The 23,294-nt window shown below is 41.4% G+C and overlaps 1 protein-coding gene across 1 annotated transcript; it reads right to left on the bottom strand.

Annotated features, from left to right (window-relative positions):
• Positions 1–2,208: 2,208 nt before the first annotated feature.
• TMEM216 (transmembrane protein 216) lies at positions 2,209–21,407 on the bottom strand. The gene is made up of 6 exons (XM_089655016.1): positions 21,280–21,407; positions 21,156–21,172; positions 16,668–16,761; positions 11,881–11,973; positions 4,637–4,838; positions 2,209–2,479 (listed from the first exon to the last, which is right to left on the bottom strand). The coding sequence occupies exons 1-6, from the start codon at positions 21,290–21,292 to the stop codon at positions 2,464–2,466; spliced, it is 435 nt and encodes a 144-aa protein (XP_089511142.1). The 5' UTR covers positions 21,293–21,407; the 3' UTR covers positions 2,209–2,463.
• Between the last annotated feature and the right edge of the window lie 1,887 nt (positions 21,408–23,294).

The raw sequence follows: 23,294 nt of genomic DNA, 5'->3' as shown, positions 1-23,294 counted from the left end.
CACCCTGTCTGCATTTATTGACACAGAGATGGTGGCTGGGCCCCGTCACAGTGAGGAGGGAGACAGCGGCAAGAGTCACTGCTCTCATGCACATTGCTGGATCGGATTGGGATCAGGTAAGAATAAGGGGGGGGGGGTTACTGCAGCACAGGTTTTTCTCCTTGATGCTGAGAATGCATGAGGCTGAAAATCCTTAAAGCTTTAGAACCACTTTAAATCTACAATGTATATAATATTTGGCATGATCTCCATGCCTGCCAAGTCTCACATATACTTATATCTAAAGGCAAAACGTTTGTTTTTGTTGTCTTTGCCTCTGTTAAGAAGATTCACCCTCTCTGCTTCTCCTGTTTTCTGTTCTCATTAAATGTGAAAATAAAAACAAATAAAAAAACAAAATTTATTTACAGTCCTTGTACAGTGTGAGAAGAAGCAGCAGCACAAAAAGCCAATCAGTTCATGTGCTGACAAGAAGCCTACTGATAGGAGGAAAAGGGAGATTGACAGAGATATGAGCTCATCATTGTGTTGCTTCTCCTTTCACCGTCAACTCACAAGCTGGGGTGGGTCCAAGAGGATCTGGGCTCAGAGGAAGTTGGTTGAATGGCCATCAGGCTGAGGACATTTGGCGGTGGAAAAAAATACTATGGGGAAAATGGTGAATATTGCTGCAAAAAAATGTTGGGTTTGTTATTTTTTTCTATGAACCCCCCTGGCGGTATTCCCGAGTGTAGCTCGGGGTTAACATTCAGTACCAGAAGCGGTGACCCCGAGCTACACTCAGGATTACACTCCAGCGTTGCTCTGGGATCCATCGAGCACTTACCTGGTCCTGCGTTCCCACGATGTCCCTCCTGCAGCATCCCCGGCAATGTCCTCCGGCCAATGCCGGCATCTGTCTTCCGGATTCCGTTTCCTGAGACGTCAGGACGTACGGGGGACGGAACCGGCGGGAAATTCAAAAATGTAAACATTTGACATTCACTCAATACACTAAAATCACATAGTAAAACATTACAGTATCAAACCATTTCACATACATTTTGTCCCGAGTGCTTTGTCCTGTGCCCTGCCTGCATTTTTCCTATTCTTTCTGCCTGGAAACTGAGAAACGTCCATGGCATCCAAAAAGCGTCCCTTTAGGTCAAAAGTGGTTTTAGACCAGCTAGAGAACAGCGATAGTAAATCAGAACCACTTGCAGAATTGAGTGATAATGATTCGTGGGGAAATTCGTCATCAGACACTGAAAACGATTTTGCTACTTTGCTCAGCGATGTGCGAACTTGGCGCTCTATTTCAAATTTCAGTGTTTTTGGTTTGATTACATTATTGAATTACATTTATTTTTATTATATTATTTTTTATGATTATTTATTATATTATAATTTATGATTTTGTGTTTCAAATGTTATCATACCCGGGATGTTTACTAGACTCTTGTTCAGACAGATTTCAGTGAGTTATTCCTAAGAATTACAGGCCTACAATAAAAAAAACATATTTCCATTGAAAACAATGTACCGCTTTGAGCACAGAAATACTGACCAAATCAGACCGCTAGGGAGGTTAATGGGCTATTTATTTTTTATATCGGTCTGTGCTGAAGGGGGACTGTCATTAAAATTAAAAATTTGAACAAAAAAAACCCTGCAAAAGAAGAGACTTCATAGTTGAATCGTTGAGTCTCTGCTCTGCTGAAGAGCAAAGCCGTCTGAATCTCTCATTAGCACACTTCCAGGAGTGTCAGAACCATGGGCCCCCCACTGTGTGCCATGATCAGGGGCGGACTGACCATTTGGAAACTTGGGCACTGCCCGGGGGCTCGGGGTCAGTAGGGGGCCCCATGAGATACCCCTGGTACCTTTTTCAAAGGCTTTTTTGAGTTTGGGCAAGGACACAGGGGCCCCATGATCTCCTATTGCCCGGGGCTCCATGAATTGTCAGTCCGCCCCTGGCCATGATCTACCTGCCAGCCCCAGTCACTGCTGTGCCTTGTGATCTATTTTCTTGTCTCTGACTATGATACATTGAGAAAGTTTCATTCACATGGAATATGCAGTGTAATTGAAGGATGCATGAGATCTCTTTTGAAGACAATCTTGTCTTAGTGAAGCAACAACTGTTCTTTAAAACAGAATTATTTTCCATGTGTGTTTGAAAAGATGCATTTTGCTTGATATTAATTACTAGGAAAATCCACATTTCTAAAAAAAAAAATTACAGTTTTATTTCTGTCAAATCTCACAATGGAATAATCAAACACACAACAACCCCCTCCCCAATAAAGAGAAAGGCTTCATTCAGTGACTACATCAAGCTAAAGTCTTTTCCAGTAGTGAGGAAACACTTAACACTGAATGGCGGCCTAGATGGAAGCACGTGGCTTCGGTGATTTGCACAGCAAACAGAGATGGGACATTCAGGAGTCCAGAAGAGTCATCCTGGTGTAGGTCTTGTAATACTCAGTAGGATGGTTCCCTATATAGAAAGGAAAAACAAAAATCTTATTTTATGTGGACAGAAAATTGGAAACACCAGTCAAAACTTTATATAGTTTATTCTTTTTAATTAACCACTTCCAGTCCGGACACTTTCACCCCTTCCTGTCCAGGCCAATTTTCAGCTTTCAGTGCTATCACACTTTGAATGACAGTTGTGCGGTCATGCAACACTGTACCCATATGAATTTTTTAGCATTTTTTTGAGACAGATAAAGCTTTATTTTGGTGGTATTTTTTCACCACTGGGATTTTTATTTTTTTTGCTATGTAAATGAAAAAGTCCAAAAATGTTGAAAAAAAGTGTTTTTCTTATAAAATTTTGCAAATAATATTTCATCATAAATCTTGGTCAAGATTTATTCAGCTAGCTTTTTAGTAAAAAAAAAAAAATAACCCAAATTAGTTTATAACCAAAAATTATATATTTTTTTTTACATTTTTAGATTATTTATGGTTTTTTTTTTTTACATACTGTCACCCTAGCAGTACGGTGTCACCATGGTGACACTGTACTACTTGTGGGGGGTGATGAAGATTTTTTTTTTTTTTACACTGATTGCTTTTACACCCATAAAGGCAGTAAACGCAATAATTTCTCCTTCTCTCTGGCTGCATTCTTGCAGCCATTGAGAACTACTGTGTGAGCTGTGATTGGTCACAGCTTGTCACATGGTACAGGGCTGTTGTGAATAGCCCTGTACCATGTGACCTCTGTGATCATTCACAGATTTCACACGTAGTAAGTAATGATGTCAAGAAGTGACATCTTGCTTACTACTCTGCATGTGATCACTGATTGGCCAATCAGTGATCACATGATCGGGACCTCACAGAGAGGTCCCGTCCGACAATCGGTGTTCCACTGTGTCTGGAGGACACAGCGGGCATTGGATTGTAGTGCTGAGTGCTCCCAGGGAGCGCGCACAAGCAGGGGGCGGGGAGGCCGTTTATAAACGACCACCCGACCCTGCAGTGCCACCATCCGGCCATTTATATACATGAGCTGGACGGGAGGTAGTTAAAGCTGAACTCCAGGCAGATATAAAAGCCAAAAGTCTTGTTTCCTTTTACATTGAAATAGTATGTTTTTAGCAGCTTTTCACAGATTGGTGAACCTCTGTCCATCTTAACTTTTGTGACACTCTTTATATCCAGTCATGAGAATGACCTGTTGCCAATTAACCTAATTAGCTGCAAAAGGTTACAGTAAAATTGGATAAATGGCTCTATGTTTTCTACTGTAAGTAGTCTCAAAACCACTAATTCTGGATACACAGCTAGCTGTATAATGCATGCCCAGCCCTTAAAAAATGAAATAAACCCCTTGCATTTTTGCTTGGACATGATGCTAAGTGATTCAATTTCATTATATCTGGACTGGTACCAGGGGCGGACTGACCATTTGGAAACTCAGGCACTGCCCGAGGGCCCGGGGTCAGTAGGGGGCCCCATGAGATGCCCCTGGTACCTTTTTCATAGGCTTTTTTGAGTTTGTGTTACCAAAATCTTTTTTGTATAATGGATACATAATATCACATTCATCTCATATCACTCTGATAACCTGCGTATACAGAACTGGAGCAAACATAGTCACAGCCATTCAGGGGAGGACTGACTATTTGGAAACTCGGGCACTGCCCGGGGTCAGTAGGGGGTCCCATGAGATGCCCCTGGTACCTTTTTCATAGGCTTTTTTGAGTTTGGGCAAGGACACAGGGGCCCCATAATCCCCTATTGCCCGGGGCCCCATGAGTTGTCAGTCCGCCCCTGACTGGTACAATATTGTACAATGATCGGTGCACCTGGAAATAGTTCACTTTTCTTTTGCCATAAGTTTTATTCATCAGTGTAATGTCCAGGGGCAGACTGACAACTCATGGGACCCCTGGGCAATAGGGGATCATGGGGGCCCTGTGTCCTTGCCCAAACTCAAAAAAGCCTATGAAAAAGGTAGCAGGAGCATCTCATGGGGCCCCCTACTTACCCTGGGCCCTTGAGCAGTGCCGGAGTTTCCAAATGGTCAGTCCGCCCCTGGTAATGTCATAAAACTGACATAAGAAAAAAAAAAAAAAACGAAGGAATTCAGTTCCTTTGAACAATGCTGACACATCCAAGTGAGATTGCATTATGTTACCTGCAGAATGTTATGAGTGCAGCACAACTTAGAATGGCTTCTAGAGCATAGAAGAGAAGAAGAATACAGCTCAGCACAGTCTCCAGGCGCAGCGCATAAGTCTGAAGAAACAGGAAATACAGTGCAAGCAATCCTGCTGGAATGGTTAGACCCACACTGACCACAAGGGGGAGCTTCCGCTCACACTGGTTCCCACGACATCCTGACAAACAAAATAATTAATAGAAATTAATGATCATCTGCTTTAACCGTTTCAATACCGTGCAATTTTACACCTTCCTGCCCAGGCCATTTTTCAGGTTTCAGCGCTCTCACACTTTGAATGACAATTGCGCGGTCATACAACATTGTACCCAAACTAAAATTTTATCATTTTCTTCACACAACTAGAGCTTTATTTTGGTGGTATTTAATCACCGCTGGGGTTTTTATTTTTTGCTAAATTAACAAAAAAAGACCAAAAATTTTGAAAAAAACCCACATTTTTCTTTGTTTCTGTTATAAAAGTTTACAAATAAATAATTGTTCTTCATAAATTTAGGCCAAGATGTATTCTGCTACATGTCTTTGGTGAAAATAACCCAAATTAGGATGTATTTTTTAGTTTTTAGGAAAGTTATAGAGTTCACAAACTATGGTATAGATCTGAAAATTGATCAGTCCTGAAGTACTGACAGCCAATCTAATTTCTTGAGGTCCAAGAATGTCAGAACAGTACAGATATCTCCCAAATGACCCCTTTTTGCAGAGTAGACAGTCCGACGTACTTCATAAGAGGCATGGCGAGTTTTTTGAAGTTGTATTTTTTTGTCATAATTTTTCAGAAAATGAAAAAATTAAAAAAATAATTTTCACTATTTTTTTTTTTACATACTGTCACCAGTGCAGTACAGCGTCATCATATAACTGGCATGGCAGTGAACAGGGACACTGACTGGTGACAGTATGAAAAAAAAAAATATATATATATATTTTTATTTTTTATTATATTTAATTTTTTATTAAATTTTTTTTATTTTTTTAAAGATTTTTTTTCATACTATGACCAAAGTAGTACAATGTTACCATAGTAACATTGTACTACTTTGGGGAAGTGATCAGTATTTTTTTTTTTTTTTACACAATTTGCTTATAGCAAAGAATTACTTTGCTATAAGCAAACATTTACCTGAATGAAATCGATTCATTCAGCATTTTTTTTTTTTTTTTTTTGTGCTTAGCTGTGATTTGGTCACAGCTAATCACATGACATGTGCATGTGATTAGCTGTGACCTTTCACAGCTAGGCACTAGTATACAATGGATGGCATCATGAATGAAGCCATCCACTGTATACAACTGTCATGTGAACTGCTGTGATTGGTCACAGCAGGTCACATGGTACCAGCAACGGGAGCCGGTACTCGGATCTGTCATCGGCCGTGTCCGAGGTGCACGGCCCGTGACAGATCGCACTGCTGCGCCGCTCTGCATTAGCGCAAACGGCGCATGTGCGGGAACACGCCAAATGGCGTGCACCCGGAGTGGAGAGACACCTCTGAAGCCGCCAAACGGCCATTGGCCGGGCGGCTAATGGTTAATATTTGAAAAAAAAAAAGGAAAAGAACACCATTTGAAGTGCCCCTGTCATGTATGCAGATTTCCTGCTAAAAGACAATTTTTTTTCTTTTTATTTTAAATAGTACATGCATATAGCATGGGAATTATATACTTCTATTTATTTCAGGTACTTATAGCGCCATCAATTTACGGAGCGCTTTACCTATATATTGTACATTCAGATCAGTCCCTAACCCTCAAGGGTCCCTAACCTACATTATTATTATTATACAGGATTTATATAGCACCAACAGTTTACACAGTGCTTTACATATATATTGTACATTCACATCAGTCCCTAACCCTCAAGGGGCATACAATCTAAGGTCCCTAACTCACATTCATACATTATTATTATATTATACAGGATTTATATAGTGCCAACAGTTTGCGCAGCGCTTTACAATATAAGGGAGACAATACAATTACAATACATTTCAGTACAGAAGGAATAAGAGGGCCTTGTTCGTGGAGCTTACAATCTAAAGGAAGGGGGAGGTGATATAAAAGGTGATAGCTGCGGGGGATGATCTGGTGGAGGTGATTCAAGTACAGCTCTTAGGTGGAGGTGGGGTAGGCTTCCCTGAAGAAGTGAGTTTTCAAAGATCGCCTAAAGGCAAACAGGGTGGGGGCTGACCGGACATGCTGTGGTAGGGAGTTCCAGAGGATGGGAGAGGCTCTGGAGAAGTCTTGGAGGTGAGCGTGGGAGGAGGTGATGAGGGAGCTAGAGAGGAGGATATCATGGGAGGAGCGGAGTGGGCAATTTGGGCAGTATCTGTGGATGAGGTTGGTGATGTAGCTAGGGGCAGTGTTGTGGATGGCTTTGTAAGCTGTGGTTAGTATTTTGAATTTTATACGTTGGGTTATTGGAAGCCAGTGGAGGGATTGGCAGAGAGGGGCAGCAGTCGCTGATCGGTTGGTAAGGTGTATGAGTCTAGCAGCAGCATTCATAATAGACTAAAGGGGGGATAGCCTGTGTAACGGTAGACCAGTGAGGAGGGAGGATGCATCTTATAAAACAAAAAAAAAGGTACGGCGCTACAAATACAAAACTACAACTAGACAAAAAATAAATAATAAATGAAAATTATAAAGTATAATGTCCAATGATGTGCAGAAAAAAAAAATAATTAAATAAGTCTCTCGTGACAAATAAAAGTTCAAATAATTAAAAAAAAAAAACACCTTGGGGATCCACCATCACCAGCACCTCAAAAAAATACTGCACATCATTGGACATTATAATTGTCATCTATTTATTTTTTGTCTAGTTGTAGTTTTGTATTTGTAGTGCCGTACCTTTTTTTGTTTTATAAGCTTTATGTATTGATACCTGCAATACTGTGCTGGCTGCTTCTTTCTTATATTTAATGACATTTAAACATATATGGCACGGAAGTGTCAAATTGTTATACATTCCCTGCAGGGATCTGCTGATATTTGAAATGAGCACATCTGTTTGTGGCTCCACCTGCCTAGTGGCATCGTAGTCTTTCTTTCACAGATCCCTGTGAATAAAAGACTACAAGTCTCATCTGCCATCGGGGCAGAGGGACTCATAGATCCTAAAAGGAACACCACACCTCTAGTCCATTGAATCTTCCCCCAGCCCCGTAATGGTAGAGCCGTAGCTCTGTATGGGGCTAGTGGAGGGGTCTACAGGAGCCTATGCATTGGACTCACCATCCACTGATCACAGCTGCAGTGCTCCCATTCCAGAAACATAATTATTATTATACAGGATTTATATAGCGCCAACAGTTTGCTCAGCACTTTACAATATAACGGGAGACAATACAGCAACAATACAGTTCAATACAAGAGGGTTAAGAGGGCCTGATCCTGGGAGCTTACAATCTAAGAGACAAATGCAGTTTCATTTCTCAATGTAGAGGCAAGTATTCTCTTATTCCAAAAGGTGGACAATATCTTTAGGATGATCATATTCACAAATATATTTCTAAAAAGGTCAAGACTATAGACTGACCTTGTACTCTCACTGTCCTCGGTGTAGGCTGCTCTTTGTGAAAGTACAATGAATTCATAATAATGGCCTACACAGCTCTGCAGGTACTAATGTCCTGGGGATGTTTCACAATGAGATCTTGTAGGACGCATCCAGGTCACAGTTTTCAGCCATGTAATTACACTTTAATGAATGCTCACATGTGAGAGAATTCATTATTTATACGTCTTTATTCTGCAGCTTCCCTGGTGACCTTTCATGTCCAACATCGAATGCACAGGAATCAACCAGGATACATTATAATATAAAATCCTACAAGCAGTGTTTAGCATTGTTTCCCACCAGGCCATAATATAGTAATGCAGTCTGGTGCAATGTACTAGTTCTAGTGTCCTGTATATACCAGATAATGGTGCAATGTACTAGTTCTAGTGTCCTGTATATACCAGATAATGGTGCAATGTACTAGTTCCGGTGTTCTGTATATTCCAGAAAATGGTGCAATGTACTAGTTCCGGTGTTCTGTATATTCCAGAAAATGGTGCAATGTACTAGTTCCGGTGTTCTGTATATTCCAGAAAATGGTGCAATGTACTAGTTCCGGTGTTCTGTATATTCCAGAAAATGGTGCAATGTACTAGTTCCGGTGTTCTGTATATTCCAGAAAATGGTGCAATGTACTAGTTCTAGTGTCCTGTATATTCCAGAAAATGGTGCAATGTACTAGTTCTAGTGTCCTGTATATACCAGAAAATGGTGCAATGTACTAGTTCTAGTGTCCTGTATATACCAGAAAATGGTGCAATGTACTAGTTCTAGTGTCCTGTATATACCAGAAAATGGTGCAATGTACTAGTTCTAGTGTCCTGTATATACCAGAAAATGGTGCAATGTACTAGTTTCGGTGTCCTGTATATTCCAGAAAATGGTGCAATGTACTAGTTCCAGTGTTCCAGAAAATAGCACAGATATTATTTGCTGTTGGATGGTATACTTTTGTACAAATCCCAATTGAAGGAAACCTTGTCATCAGATTAAAAAATTATCGTCAAATCGTAGAAAATTAAGTACTTTACATGCTTACTTGCAGTATTTAGAATTTTTGTAAATGGTTTTGTATTCACTTTCAATGTGCTTTTGAACTTGCTAGAAAATTTTACAACTCCAGTTGTCAAATTTGACAACTTCCCTAGCATAGCCCCCTCCCTACCTGCACATCATAGCCCTTTTCTTCTCCTAGGAGTTACTTTCCATGCTGGCCCAGCTCCTCTACACCTCCCTACATAGACTTATGTATACCTGCCAGGGAAGAAGAAAAGGGAATATCTGAGTGATGGCTCTGAGTCTGCTGACATCTCATGCAAGATGGTGGCTCTCAGCAGCAGTATTACGGCTTTTGGATGTCTACACATGAGAGGCTTTTAAAGGGAAATGACATCCATTAAATACACGAATGCACATATAATCTTATAGAATGAATGTTAGTAAAATTAATGGTCTGGAGACTGAGTCTCCGGTGTCAAATGGGAACTAAAAGGAAAAAGCCCTCTGACTGTATAAACCAAACATACGACTCCTCATTGCCTGCGGCCTTTCTGCAAACAACTGTTGGACCACCATCCTTTTGTTTGCATTGTTGGGTGAGTCTCAACTCTTACAAACTTCACCCCACAACTAAAAACATTGCTAAATAGAATAATAAAGAAAAAGAACGGATATGCACGTTTACTAAAGTAGAATTTCAGCCTAACAGTAACTATGCCTAAAAATGTTCCCTCCCCCCTCCTGCTATCTATCCTGCCTAATCTTTGAAAAAGATCTGGATACTTACCTATTTTTCCTCTGCTCTGGTCCAGACAAGTGATCCTCTGTGTAAGTGAGCAGCAGGTGCAGGGGAGAGGAGGGAGCACTGACAACAACTGGGCCATGGGAGCCTATGAGTGACATCACAGCTCCCAGAATTCCCAGCTGTTGTCAAGTGCTCCCTCCTCTCCCCTGCAGCTGTCATTCACTGACACAGGGGACCATGTGACTGGACCAGCCCACATGAAAGAAAAACATATTTGAAATATATTTTAAAAATATTCTTCCCAAATTTATTGAAATACTACAATTTTGGCCTATATATATAGGCCAAAATTGTAGTATTTCAACACACACACACGCACACACGCACACACACACACCTTTATATGTTAAAAAAAACTGAAAAATATCTATTTTTTTAAATATATATATTTTTAAATATATTCTCCTGATATTTTTTTAACATATAAGAAAGTCACTTTAACATATATGTTTACATATATTTGTAAATACACTCCAAAAAATGTAGGATTTGTATTTTTAAAGACATACAGTATATTTGAAATGTATTTTTAAAAATATTTTTCATATATTTTGTAATAAAAATGCATATCAACATGAGATAGATATATATATATATTTCTGTCAGCATTGTATAATTTGTAATAAAAATGCATTTCAGCATGATATATATATATATTTATTGAAATGTATTGAATATGGCCAAAAATGTAGCATTTCAAATACATGTCAATGTATTTGGGAAGAATATTTAAAAAATATATTTCAAATATATTTTCTTCCATATGGGAGAGCAGACTACTGTAAAGCTAGGTAAGTATACACTTTTTTTTATTTTTTTTTTTACGCAGGAAAAGTAGCAGTATTATGGTTGTAGCTGCAATCATCATCCTGGTATAACCACTTCCATCCAAGTATATATATATATAATCCTTTATTGCTATCACAAGGGTTGAAGGGGATTGCCACCTGGAAAACACACACATATACATAGAGTTTTATATATTTATATATATATATATATATATATATATATATATATATATATATATGTGTGTGTCTGTGTGTGTTTTTCAGGTGGCAATTCCCTTCAACCATTGTGATAGCAATAAAGTACATTAAATCCCCCCCCATGCTCACATGCAACATGTAAATGGTAATCGCACCACACATATGAGGTATTGCCATAAACATCAAAGCGAGAGCAATAATTCTCACAGCAGACCTCCTGTGTAACTCTGAACTGGTAACCTGTATAGGATTTTAAAGCATCACCTATGGAAAATTTAATGTACCATAGATTGTTCCCATTCCATGGGAGTGTGCAATTTTATTGAGTATAATATAATGAATTTTAATGAAAACACAAAAGTGTATTTTTTTCCATAAAACTTGTGTTTGAAAGCCAGCTGTGCAAATATTGCGTGACATAAAAAATTGCAACGCCCACCTTTTTTATTCTCTAGGGCTTCGGCTTTAAAAAATATATAATGTTTGGGGGGTTCTTAGCAATTCTAAAATTATAAGAGAAATGTCAGAACTGGCCCGGGGGGTCAACTGGTTAATCATAGTTAGAGTTAGGCTCAAATTCCACTTTAATTTACAGTAAATACAAAAACGTGATTTTTTTTAATCATAATGTATAACGAGTTTTAAAAAAATGAGCCTAAAGTGCAACAATGTAATGAACATTTAAGCCATGACAGCAATAACGGGAGCTCTGTTGGCTTTGAGGGTGATGTTTGCAGCTCCGTTTATAAACTGCACTGCAGAAAGAAGCAGCTACCACTTTGCCATTCATACAGGAACAGTAATAAAGTGTTTACACACTGCCAATGGTTCGGCTACTCACCAAGGAACAATCTCGTAACTTCAATTCCAAGATAGAGAAAAAGAATCACCACTTCCAGTATGAGGTTAGAGGTGGGGTACGGTAAAATGAGTCCTGGGGAAAAAAAACGTCAACTCCATCAACATGTAATGTATTTGATATCTGGTTGTAACCTCTGAATTACTTTACAGTCTGTTGTTTTGAATTTCAGTAAATGGCAAGAATAAAGATTAAAAACAACAAATCACATTTATGTATCAAAATATTAAAATGGAACTCCACTGACATTGCAGGCCAAATATACATTGCAAGGAGTTTGGACCCTTGCCTGCTTTTCATCTGTAGATACTGAGAGAGCACAGCCGTGCCCTATATGCAGGCGTCAAACTGGAAAATCTTTCCACCATAAAACAAAGTACACCCATTATGAGAGATACAGTGTATGAGGGACGCCACTGCTAGGCCCTTGAAAATGTTAGTAGCTACAAATAAAGCGATATTAAACCCAAAACCAGAATGTAATATATTGCAGCTTACTACTCATGAGATGTTGTGGCTACACTATACAGTTGCAAGAAAAAGTATGTGAACCCCTTGGGATTACGTGGAGTTTTGCATGAATTGGGCATAAAATGTGCTCTGAACGTCATCTAAGTCACAACAATAGAAGAACACAGTCTGCTGAACATAATACTACACAAACATTAGATGTTGCCAAGGTTTAATTGCACATAACATGTAAACATTCACAGTACAGGGAGGAAAAAGTATGTGAGGCCCTAGCTTAATGACTTCTCCCAGAGCTAATTGGAGCCAGGAGTGAGCCAACCTTGACTCCAATCAGTGTGATGATATTGGATGTGTTGCTGACAGCTGTCCTGCCCTTAAAAAACACACACCTGTTTTGGGTTTACTGGTTTCAAGAAGCACTGTCTGATGTGAACCATGCCTCGCAGAAAAGAGCTCTCAGAAGACCTACGATCAAGAATTGTTGACTTGCATGAAGCTGGAAAGGGTTACAAAAGTATCTCCAAAAGCCTTGATGTTCATGTGTCCACGGTAAGACGGACTGTCTACAAATGGAGAAAGTTTAGCACTGTTGCTACTCTCCCTAGGTGTGGTTGTCCTGTAAAACTGACTGCAAGAGCACAGCGCAGAATGCTGCATGAGGTAAAGAAGAATCCCAGAGTGTCAGCTAAAGACCTACAGAAATCTCTGGCACATGCTAACATTTTTGTTGACACATCTACAATAAGGAAAACATTAAACAAGAATGGAGTACATGGGAGGACACCACGGAGGAAGCCATTGCTGTCCAAAAAGAATATTGCAGCACGTTTGAAGTTTGCAAAAGAGCACCTGGATGTTCCACAGCACTACTGGCAAAATATACTGTGGACAGATGAAACCAAGATTGAGTTGTTTGGGAAGAACACACAACACTATGTGTGAAGAAAAAAAGGCACAGCACACCAACATCAAAACCTCATCCCCACTGTAAAACATGGTGGAGGGAGCATCATGGTTTGGGGCTGCTTTGCTGCCTCAGGGCCTGGATGGATTGTTGTCATTGATGGGAAAATGAATTCCAGAGTTTATCAAGACATTTTGCAAGAAAACGTACGACCATCTGTCCGCCAACTGAAACTCCGCAGAGGATGGGTGATGCGACAGGACAATGACCCAAAGCATACAAGTAATTCAACAAAACAATGGCCGCCTTCTGGAGTGGCCCAGTCAGAGTCCTGACCTCAACCCGATTGAAATGCTGTGGCATGACCTTAAGAGAGCGATTCACACCAGACATCCCAAAAATATTGCTACACTGAAACAGTTTTGTGAAGAGGAGTGGTCCAAAATGACTCCAGATCGTTGTGCAGGTCTGATCTGCAACTACAGGAAATGTTTGGTTGAGGTTATTGCTGCCAAAGGAGGGTCAACCAGTTATTAAGTCCAAAGATTCACATACTTTTTCCTCCCTGCACTGTGAATGTTTACATGTTATGTGCAATTAAACCATGGCAACATCTAATGTTTGTGTAGTATTATGTTCTGCAGACTGTGATCTTCTATTGTTGTGACTTAGATGACGTTCAGAGCACATTTTATGCCCAATTCATGCAAAACCCCACTTAACCCTAAGAGGTTCACATACTTTTTCTTCCAACTGTATTTATTTTTTCTCCTCTGTTTTCACCTAGTGATCTGGCCAGTAACACACCTCCTGTATTAGAGTGCCCCACTCTGGATGAAGGAGCACAGGGGGCACATTTGGGCAGCGGCACTGTCTATCTGGGAGAATGGGGCACCCCCCCCATTCTCCCAGACAGACAGTGTCGCTGCCCAAATGTGCCCCCTGTGCTCTGGGGAGTATTAGATGTACTAGCAGATTTAAATACACTACGAAACTGAATCTGAACTCCAGCTAACTTTTTTTAAGCAGTTATAGCAAACAGTTTTTAAGGTTTTACATAAATAAATAAAAGCTGATCATTGTAAACACCTCTGTGAGTGTTAAATGGTTTGTTTCATCCCTGTAACTGATACATTCTACTGGAGATCTTGTTCTGGTGATCCAGACAGTAAGTCTGTTCTTTTTTTCAAAAGAAGAAAACTGAAGAAAGAAAACCTAAAAAAGAAAACTAATGCAGACATCACATCCAAGACATGGTAAGCTGCAATATAATAACATTTTGCTTTTAGGTTTAATACTACTTAAAAAAAAGATTTCAACTCAAAAAGAGGAATCAGCATAAGGGACACTTCATACTGACTGTAAGTTGTGTCCCTTGTGTGGATTTGTGTGTTTTTAACTTTAGCTACACTTAGGTAGAAGAATGCTATAAATTACTGTCAAATGATTCTTTATACATGTTCCAGGTTAGTGACTCTGAAAGCACTGGAGCCAGTATGACAGCCAGGCAAATAATATCCTGGAAAGGTCAGCAATGGTAGTCTACATGACCGATTTCTGCATCCCCCACAGGAGATCTGTACTGGCAGAAACACCTACTGCTGACCTCTCCTGAAAATGCTAGGCTCACTGCTGCAATCTACGACCAACAAATATGCCAAAAAGCTGAAAACAGTTTAATTACCAGAAGTGTTCATTTCACGGCTGTCTAGTATTATGTGACAAAAGACCCTTCTCCATCCTATCCATCACTAAATGTAACTGGAGGTCCCCAGGAATGAGCAGTTTAAACCCATCTAATAGGTATATATCCCTTTAAAATGAATCCATGTGCTGGAAGATCATGTCCATAGAAGCTGTGGTCAACTTTCTTGATATGGGGGTCTTTAAAGTGTTACTAAACCCAGGACCCTGCATTCACTATATCTGGTCTCCCACAGTATACACAACATGGAAATGCAATTATTTTAGTAAATGTAAACTGTTAAATACATTTTCTCATCAGCAGCATATAGCAGTTTTATGACTTTTATCAATGTCCAGTGGAGCACTGGTTAAAGCTTGTAGGAGGAGTTTTCATTCTCCCCTGATTGTGCTATGAGGCTGCATAACCCCTGACCCTCTGTCTGGACAGTGCTGATTGACCCTGTGCTGATGACATGCACTCTCCCAAATTAAAAGAAAAAAAAACTCTCAAGCAATACACACCAAACTGAGCATGTACAGAGTGACTCCTCAGGCTCTGTACTATCAGCAGATGAGTTTGGACAGAAGAAGGGGATGATCAGAGAAGACAGGATCAAACAGCCTTTTGACACAATGCAGAGGATTAACCCCTTAGGTTCCACAGTGAGTATAACAAGCATGCTTTATTTATTCATTTATTACAGGTACTTATATAGCACCATCAATTTACGCAGTGCTTTTCATATATATTCTACATTCACATCAGTCCCTAACCCTCAAGGGGCGTACAATTTAAGTTCCCTAACTCCCATTCATACATACACATACTAGGGACAATTTAGACAGGAACCAATTAACCTACTAGCATGTCTTTGGAGTGTGGGAGGAAACTGGAGTACCTGGAGGAAACAAACACAGGCACAGGAAGAACATGCAAACTCCAGACAGGTGGTGTCGCGGTTGGGATTCAAACCAACGACCCTAGTACTGCAAGGCGGAAGTGCTAACCATTTAACCACTGTGCTGCCCTGCTTTACTGCATATACAGACTGATTTTACTGTTGTGGGTTTAGTAACATTTTAAGTGTGAACCCTTACAATGCCATAGGGACACATAATCTGTGAAATCCATAGAGTGTTGTAGATACTCATTCAAAAACTGTCTCACATTGTGGTGACAAATAGCACAATTTGTGACAAATTCATTTATATGTCAGTATGGTGTCCAACTACATCCACACATCCAGATAAGTGACACAAATGCCTTATTGAATCACCCCCATCAGAAAATGTAAGCTACAGAACTCGGATGGGGGACTCTGATGTAAGAGGGGGGACTCGGGTGGGGACTCCGATGTAAGAGGGGGGATTCGGGTGGGGACTCCGATGTAAGAGGGGGGACTCCAATGGGACTCCAATGTAAGAGGGGGGACGCCAATGTACGGGAGGCCTCTGATGGGGACTCCGCTGCAAAGAGGGACTCTGATTGGCTCATTTTTATTTGGAAATTATATGCTTTACTGAAGGTTTTTTTTCTGTTGTTCAAAAAAGTATCTCGGTGAAAACAAAAAAAAATCCAAGTAAAAACTTTTTATTCATTTCAGTTTGATTTGTCCATTTATAAAACTGATTACACAATAAAGCAAACATTATTTCGGCATAATTCAATAGGCACCACTGCAATAAAGGAAATGTGACGGCTACTTACCTTTATATATAAATATGAGGGCTTCAATCAAGAAGTAGGAGGCACAGTACCATCCATTGAGGAAGAAGAGGACTTCGAGAGGAGTGGAGGACAGCTAATCTTGTAAAGGAAATCTCATTACAATGGGGAGTGTATAAGATTGATCACATCAGCTGCTGCAGCTCCTACAATATACCAGATGCTGGAAATGTTACATTGTGTGTATTCCACCTACAATCCTGCATGGAAGCCATAGCCAGCCGGGTCTGATACTCAACACAAATATAGAAATCCTGTTCTGTAGATCTGTTCAAATATAGGATGCAGATATGATGTCATCCTATACGTTCTATAGACGATTAGTGGATCCTTCATCATGTGACAGCAGATCACTCGGAGTATGATTATCATTACAATGCATCTAAAGCGGGCCATACACTAGAGCGGGGGTCAGCAACCTGTACATCGCGAGCTACCAGTAGATTTTGGCCAAGTGACTGGTAGATCGCGGTCTGGGTTTGCTGACTGTTGGATTTTAGACACATATAATACTTCTTTTAGTGTCTTAAGGCAATTATGAATGAAAGAGCCGTTGAAGTAAAAAATAAAGTGTGATTTTATTCTATCACACAATGGCTTAAAATAACAATGTAAAGCGTATCATGAACAGTTCCATGTAGATAAAACTACTGTAGAAATATCAAGCAGAAGTTTAAAGAAAAGTCACCATTATTGTCATGGCTGTCTGACCATGTGCACCTTCCATGTTCTCCTTGTCCTTCTCGAGACTTTGGAAAGAAGACGGAAGTGACGATCTTGTCTTACAGCATGCACGTGTGTGTGCGCGTGCGTGCGTGCGCGCACTGTCCCTTATGGACCTTTTATGAAGCAAATAAGCGTCATAGCTTGAGATTCTTAATACCTTGTATGGAAGTCATTACTGCTTGGCAAAGCCATTTCATAGAAGGCAGGGGATGCTATATATATGGAGATTTGATGGACAGGTACATATGTTGATGATGTAACCTCAACTATCATATTTAAATTATAATATAACTTAAGAACGTATCTTTACAACATATCAATGTATAATCACTAATCTATATATGTATCAATATTATAAATTATACTAAATACACACAGATACTATTAAAAATACATTAAGTAGTAATATGTCTATAATGAGTCACTCCTAATACCTTTGATATTACTAGAGACTTCTAACCAGCTATGCCTTAATATAGTCTTCAGCTGGTTTAGCTGGTCTCAGCTTAACTAGCTCATATCTTTCGGTCTGAGCTATAACTTATATCTCAGCTTACTTTACTGAAGAATAAAATAATATTATTGGCTTAAGGCGTCCATTCAAACATATTAATAATAATTATGATTAATCATGAAAACCAAATATTTTGCAAGCTTGCATCAATATAAGTGCCGAATTATTAATTTGATTATTTAATTTCTTTCACTGACCCACCATCCCAAGTGCAGAGGGACTACTTGTAAAGCTGGAGCTGTAGTAGGGAGCAAGAGCCGCATAAGCCGATGCCTCCTCTGTACTGCCGGCTCCTGTCCCATGCTGAGTGATACCAACTGGGTTTTACCATCCCTCAACTGTATGTGTGAACAAGCCCAAAGTGTGCCGCTGCTGAATGCAACTAAAAGACTCATTCACAAGTGCAGCAAGCACTGCTGCTCCTCTGAAAAGCGATCCAAGTGTGTTTGAAAGGTGGTGAGGAGGCAATATGTTGCCTCCTCACCTCCTGAGTTAAACCCATGATTCCTGTGCAATGCACACGACTACGACATGGTAGTATGGCAATTAGAGGTTTAAATCAGAAGGAGGCAACACTGTGCAACACTATGCTTGGTGATCTCTGACTTCCCCCATGTTGTTCAGGTAGATCTCCACCTCTTTAAGGTTGCCTACCCCTGACCTAGAGGAATTCTGTTCAAAATGTTCATTTTAGGAACAGTCATTGAATTTTCTAACTGCTAGGGGGGCCAAATCGGTGTTCGATTTCAACCACAGTGATGATAAAATTTAAAGAAGCAGGATAGAAAACTTCTCAAACTAACAAATTTCTAACAGTGAAAGTGGTTTTCTTCAGTAAAGTGAAATCATTCCAGAATCGAATGTTAAAAAAACAAAATATTAGGGCCAGTTCACACCATGAGTCACGCAGGAACGTGCTGTGCGATTCACATGCAATCCAGATGCAGTGCGATTTCAGCCTATTCATTTCAATAGGCTGAAACTGCGATGGACTGCACCAAGAGTAGTACATACACTACTTCCAAAAACGCACAGCAACCAGATTGAAAGATAATACTGTGATCTGGGCCTTTCAAGTTTTACACTACCCTGCATTCACTATATCTGGTCTCCCACAGTACACAGAACATGGAAATGCAATTATTATAGTAAATATAAACTGCTAAATACCTTTTCTCATCAGCAGTATATAGCAGACTTGTGACTTCTATCAGTGTCCAGCTGAGCACTGGTTAGAGCTTGTAGGAGGAGTTTTCATTCTCTTCTGATTGTCCTATGAGACTGCATAGCCCCTTTGTCTGGACAGTGCTGATTGGCCCTGTGCTGATCACATGCTCTCACCCAAGAAAAAAAAAAAACCTCTAAAAACTCTAACAATACTGGATGGACTTTTGTCTTTTTTCAGCCAGACTAACTATGTAACACCAAACTGAGCCTGTGCAGCTTGCCCCCAAGGCTCTGTTCTATCAGCAGTTGGCTTGGGGACAGTAGAAGGGGAGGATCAGAGAAGTCAGGATCAAACCGCCTTTTGACACAATGTGGAGGATTAACCCCTTAGGTTTCATAGTGAGTATAACATTTTCCCAATGCTGCCTGATCCCGCTCCCTCCCTGTGACAGCAGTATGGGGAAAAGTTCCCTGTACAAGCTGTCACTTTTTGAATACAGCGCAACCATGTGGCCGCATCAGGGGAGGACTGACAACTCATGGGGCCCCCGGGCAATAGGGGATCATGGGGCCCCTGTGTGCTTGCCCAAACTCAAAAAAGCCTATGAAAAAGGTACCAGGAGCATCTCATGGGACCCCCTACTGACCCCGGGCAGTGCCCGAGTTTCCAAATGGTCAGTCTGCCCCTGGGCCACATCATTCTTCCTTAGAGTTTTGTGAATGAACTACAAGTCCCAACAGCCTTAGCAGCTGCTGGCTTGTAGTCCTCAAGGAACTACCATAGCACTGTGAGCACCATGGTAGTTCATTGAAGCTTCCTGTCAGTATATCTGTTTGCCCGTACATCCTGCAAGTAGATAAACTGACAGGTCTGCAGTGGATAATGAGCTGTCAGTGTCCCTGCAACAAGTCCAGGTGTCCAGGGATTTAAAATTCCTGCTCTTCGTTGTGCAGCGCTTCTGCGATGGATCAGAGAGATGATCTGTACTGATGCTAACCAATCAGAATCGCTCTGATCCATCCTGGAATCACTACACAGAGAAGAGGGAGAAGAGCGGGAATTTTAAATCCCTGGAAGCTGGACTAGTTACGTGGTTGCATCATCCCTGGGGGTAAGTACAGAGGGGACTGGAGGGGGGGGGTGTCTGGTGTTATTTCCCTTTTTTCTGTAAAGGTGAACTTTATAGGTATAGTTGATCCAGGGAATATTCGATTGCCTCTCAGGGAATCAGGAAGGAATTTTTTCCCCTAGAGGAGCAAATTGGATCATGATTTGCTGGGTTTTTTTCCTTCCTCTGGATCAACTGTGGGTATAGGATTATAACTTTTTTATTTTTTTTTTTATGGTTGAACTGGATGGACTTTTGCCTTTTTCAGCCAGACTAACTATGTAACCCTTTAGGCAGAAGCAGTGCCGGGGACAAGGTCACCCAGGGCAAAGATGTCAAACTGCACCCCCCACTTCTGGTTCATGATGTGCAAGCTTAGGGGATCCTCTGCCCGCCAGTTACTCGCTTGTCAAAATCACTGCCGCTGTCACTACTCCTGTCAGCCTTGTAACAGAGGGAAGGCGCCCCCATCCCTACAGTACACCATTGTGCCCAGGGCATCAGCCCCTTCTGCCCACCCCTTGTCCCAGCCCTGGGCAGAAACACTGACCATCAGATGCATTTTTTTTGCAGGATCCTGCGTAGTCATCAATAAATGAATGACAGCCACGTGTATGAGACATCGGCATATAATCAGACGTAATGCTGCGTCTGTGTACAGCCCCCCACAGACATGATTGGCTGTACGCGGTATCCAGCGGTAGTCATGTACACGTGTGTAGTATACAGGTGTACTCCCCCCACACAGACACTCTTCATGTTCCCTGTACCTGAGCACTTGTCCTTAGATCATTTCTGCTACAACATGTCCCCCTCTCTTCTATCATCACCTCTGTAATGTCATCTCCCTACACAGCGATCCACCGATCAGCACAGCCTGCTGGAACTTGTAGTTCCTCAGCCCCAACCTGTAGGATGCGGTGCCCCCCTCCATCACGGCAGCAGAAAGGATACAACCCCGCGTCTTCTCCCTGCAGAAAGGACACAGATCACACTGGTTACATGCTGGAGATCGCCGGCACACACCGACACACCGGCAGAAATATGTCCAGAAACATCGCTTTGTGGGAATTCTCACCTTTAGACGCCATCTTCTTGCTCTAAGGACGCGTATTCCGTCACTTCCTGGATACCGCTGACAGACTGTAGTGATGGGCGGGGTCAGTGTCAGGCAGCTGTACCTGAGTGTGCCCTGTGTGATCCATCATCTGGCTGGTTCTTGTAGTGCCCACACACGGATCAATCTGATTGTTAGCTCTGTGTCCGGGCAGACTCCGGCTGATGTGTCATATTGAGCCCAAACAATGACATTTAGAGGGCTGGTGAGCATTGCTTTCACCCTCCATCCATGCAGTTCTCTCCATAGATCCAGTCAAAGAAATGGGTGGAAACTCGGGTTAGGAGGTCCACTCAGACCTGCCTGGTGCATTGGTTTAAAGCACATTAGAACTGAAGGCATTTTCTTTCATTCCAGAGTAAGGAAGGTTTTTAACCCCTCAGGTTTTTTTTTTTGCCATCTGTGTCCCATTGGGGGGGATTTTCCTCCACTTCCTGTGCCATTGCCAAAACCGGAAGTAAAAGGAAATCCCTCCAAAGTGAGGCAATGGTAGTCATCAGAACTAGTGTCCACAGTGAAAGATTTCCCCTCTATTCCTGGTCTGGTGACAACCCCAAATTAGGGGGTTTTCTTTCACGTTTTCAGTGGTAATGGTCATCAGGACAAGTGAGGGTGAGAGGGCAAGTCTCCCCAATAGGAGACACAGACAGCAATAAAAACCTGACAGGGGTTCTAATCTCTCTCCACGCTATCCAAAGCTAAAAAAAAGTTTTGCCGTTATATTTAAAGCGGAGTTCCACTCACCTGTCAAAAAATAAGTCAGCACCTACAAAAACTGTAGCTGCTGACTTCAAAGAAAAACAGCCTCTCACCTGTCCGCTGTCCCGTGGTGTGTCCCCCGCAGCCCGTTTCACCGGCCGTCCTGTATTCCAGGAGGCCGCCATCTTCAGTGTGAGCACCCGGCTGTGATAGCTTGCGGCTTCACACCCGGGTACCCACTGCGCATGTGTGAGTAGTGCTGCGCTTCATTAATGGTCCTGTAGTCTTCTGGGACCTGTCACGTGTCCCAAAAGACTACAGGGAGGGAGGACACCTTCTGTTTCCGATCGGACCGGAAATAGGAGCGGGTTCCTGTCAAATTTGGGTACCTGCTTCCCCCCACCCCCCAAAGGTGCCAATCCTTAATGGGGAGCAGTCATTAAAGCAGAACTTCCCCTTTTGGGTGGAACTACGCTTTAATGACCTATATTTTGGCCCCTGAGGAAGTCACGTGACCATGACGACACGCGTCGGGCAGAGCCAGGTGCCATAAACCAGAAATGATGCGGGAGCCACAGCCCCCTTGTTTGCAATTGAATTGTAAGATTGGAGATTATTCTTTTATGTGAGTGCAACTTAGAATGTTTAATAAAATTGATGGTTTACAGTATTGCACCATGAGGAGATTCTTTTTCCAATGAGCTTTGGTTGCAGAGTGGATACCACGCATTTAAACGGCCACCTGAAAGTGAAGAGGCACTGGAGGTGACTGGGAGATGACCTATTCATAGAGGACCAATATTGGAGCCCCACCTGAAGTTGGGGAAAGACATTATTGGGCCTGGTTGCTTAGGCTGGCCATACACTATACAATTTTCTGTCCAATTTCCTTTAGATTTACCTTCAACTATGTAGTGCAACAGCCTGCCTAATTGGATACCATTGAAAGTGTTGTTAGGTTTGACCTCTTATTATATGGTTTTTGGTAAATCTAAACCAAAACTCTCAAGAAAATTGTATAATGTAGGGCAGCACAGTGGCTAAATGGTTAGCACTTCCGCCTGGCAGTACTAGCGTCGTTGGTTCAAATCCCAGCCACGGCACCTCCAGCCTGGAGTTTGCATGTTCTCCCTGTGCCTGTGTGGGTTTCCTCCGGGTACTCTGGTTTCCTCCCACACTCCAAAGACATGCTGGAAGGTTAATTGGATCCTGTCTAAATTGTCCCTAGTATGTGTATGTATGAATGTAAGTTAGGGACCTTAGATTGTATGCTCCTT

The sequence above is a fragment of the Staurois parvus genome, unplaced genomic scaffold, assembly GCF_062004578.1.
Source record: "Staurois parvus isolate SC_StPar_1 unplaced genomic scaffold, SC_StPar_1.0 ptg000818l, whole genome shotgun sequence".
Lineage (NCBI taxonomy): Eukaryota > Metazoa > Chordata > Amphibia > Anura > Ranidae > Staurois > Staurois parvus.
Note: the sequence above shows the minus strand (reverse complement) of the source record. Positions and strands in the feature narration are given on the sequence as shown.

Coding starts and splice junctions, on each gene's coding strand:
- TMEM216 (XM_089655016.1), bottom strand. Junction 11,974..16,667: donor CCTCATATTTATATATAAAG/GTAAGTAGCCGT, acceptor TTTTTTCCCCAG/GACTCATTTTACCGTACCCC. Junction 4,839..11,880: donor AGTTACGAGATTGTTCCTTG/GTGAGTAGCCGA, acceptor TTTGTTTGTCAG/GATGTCGTGGGAACCAGTGT.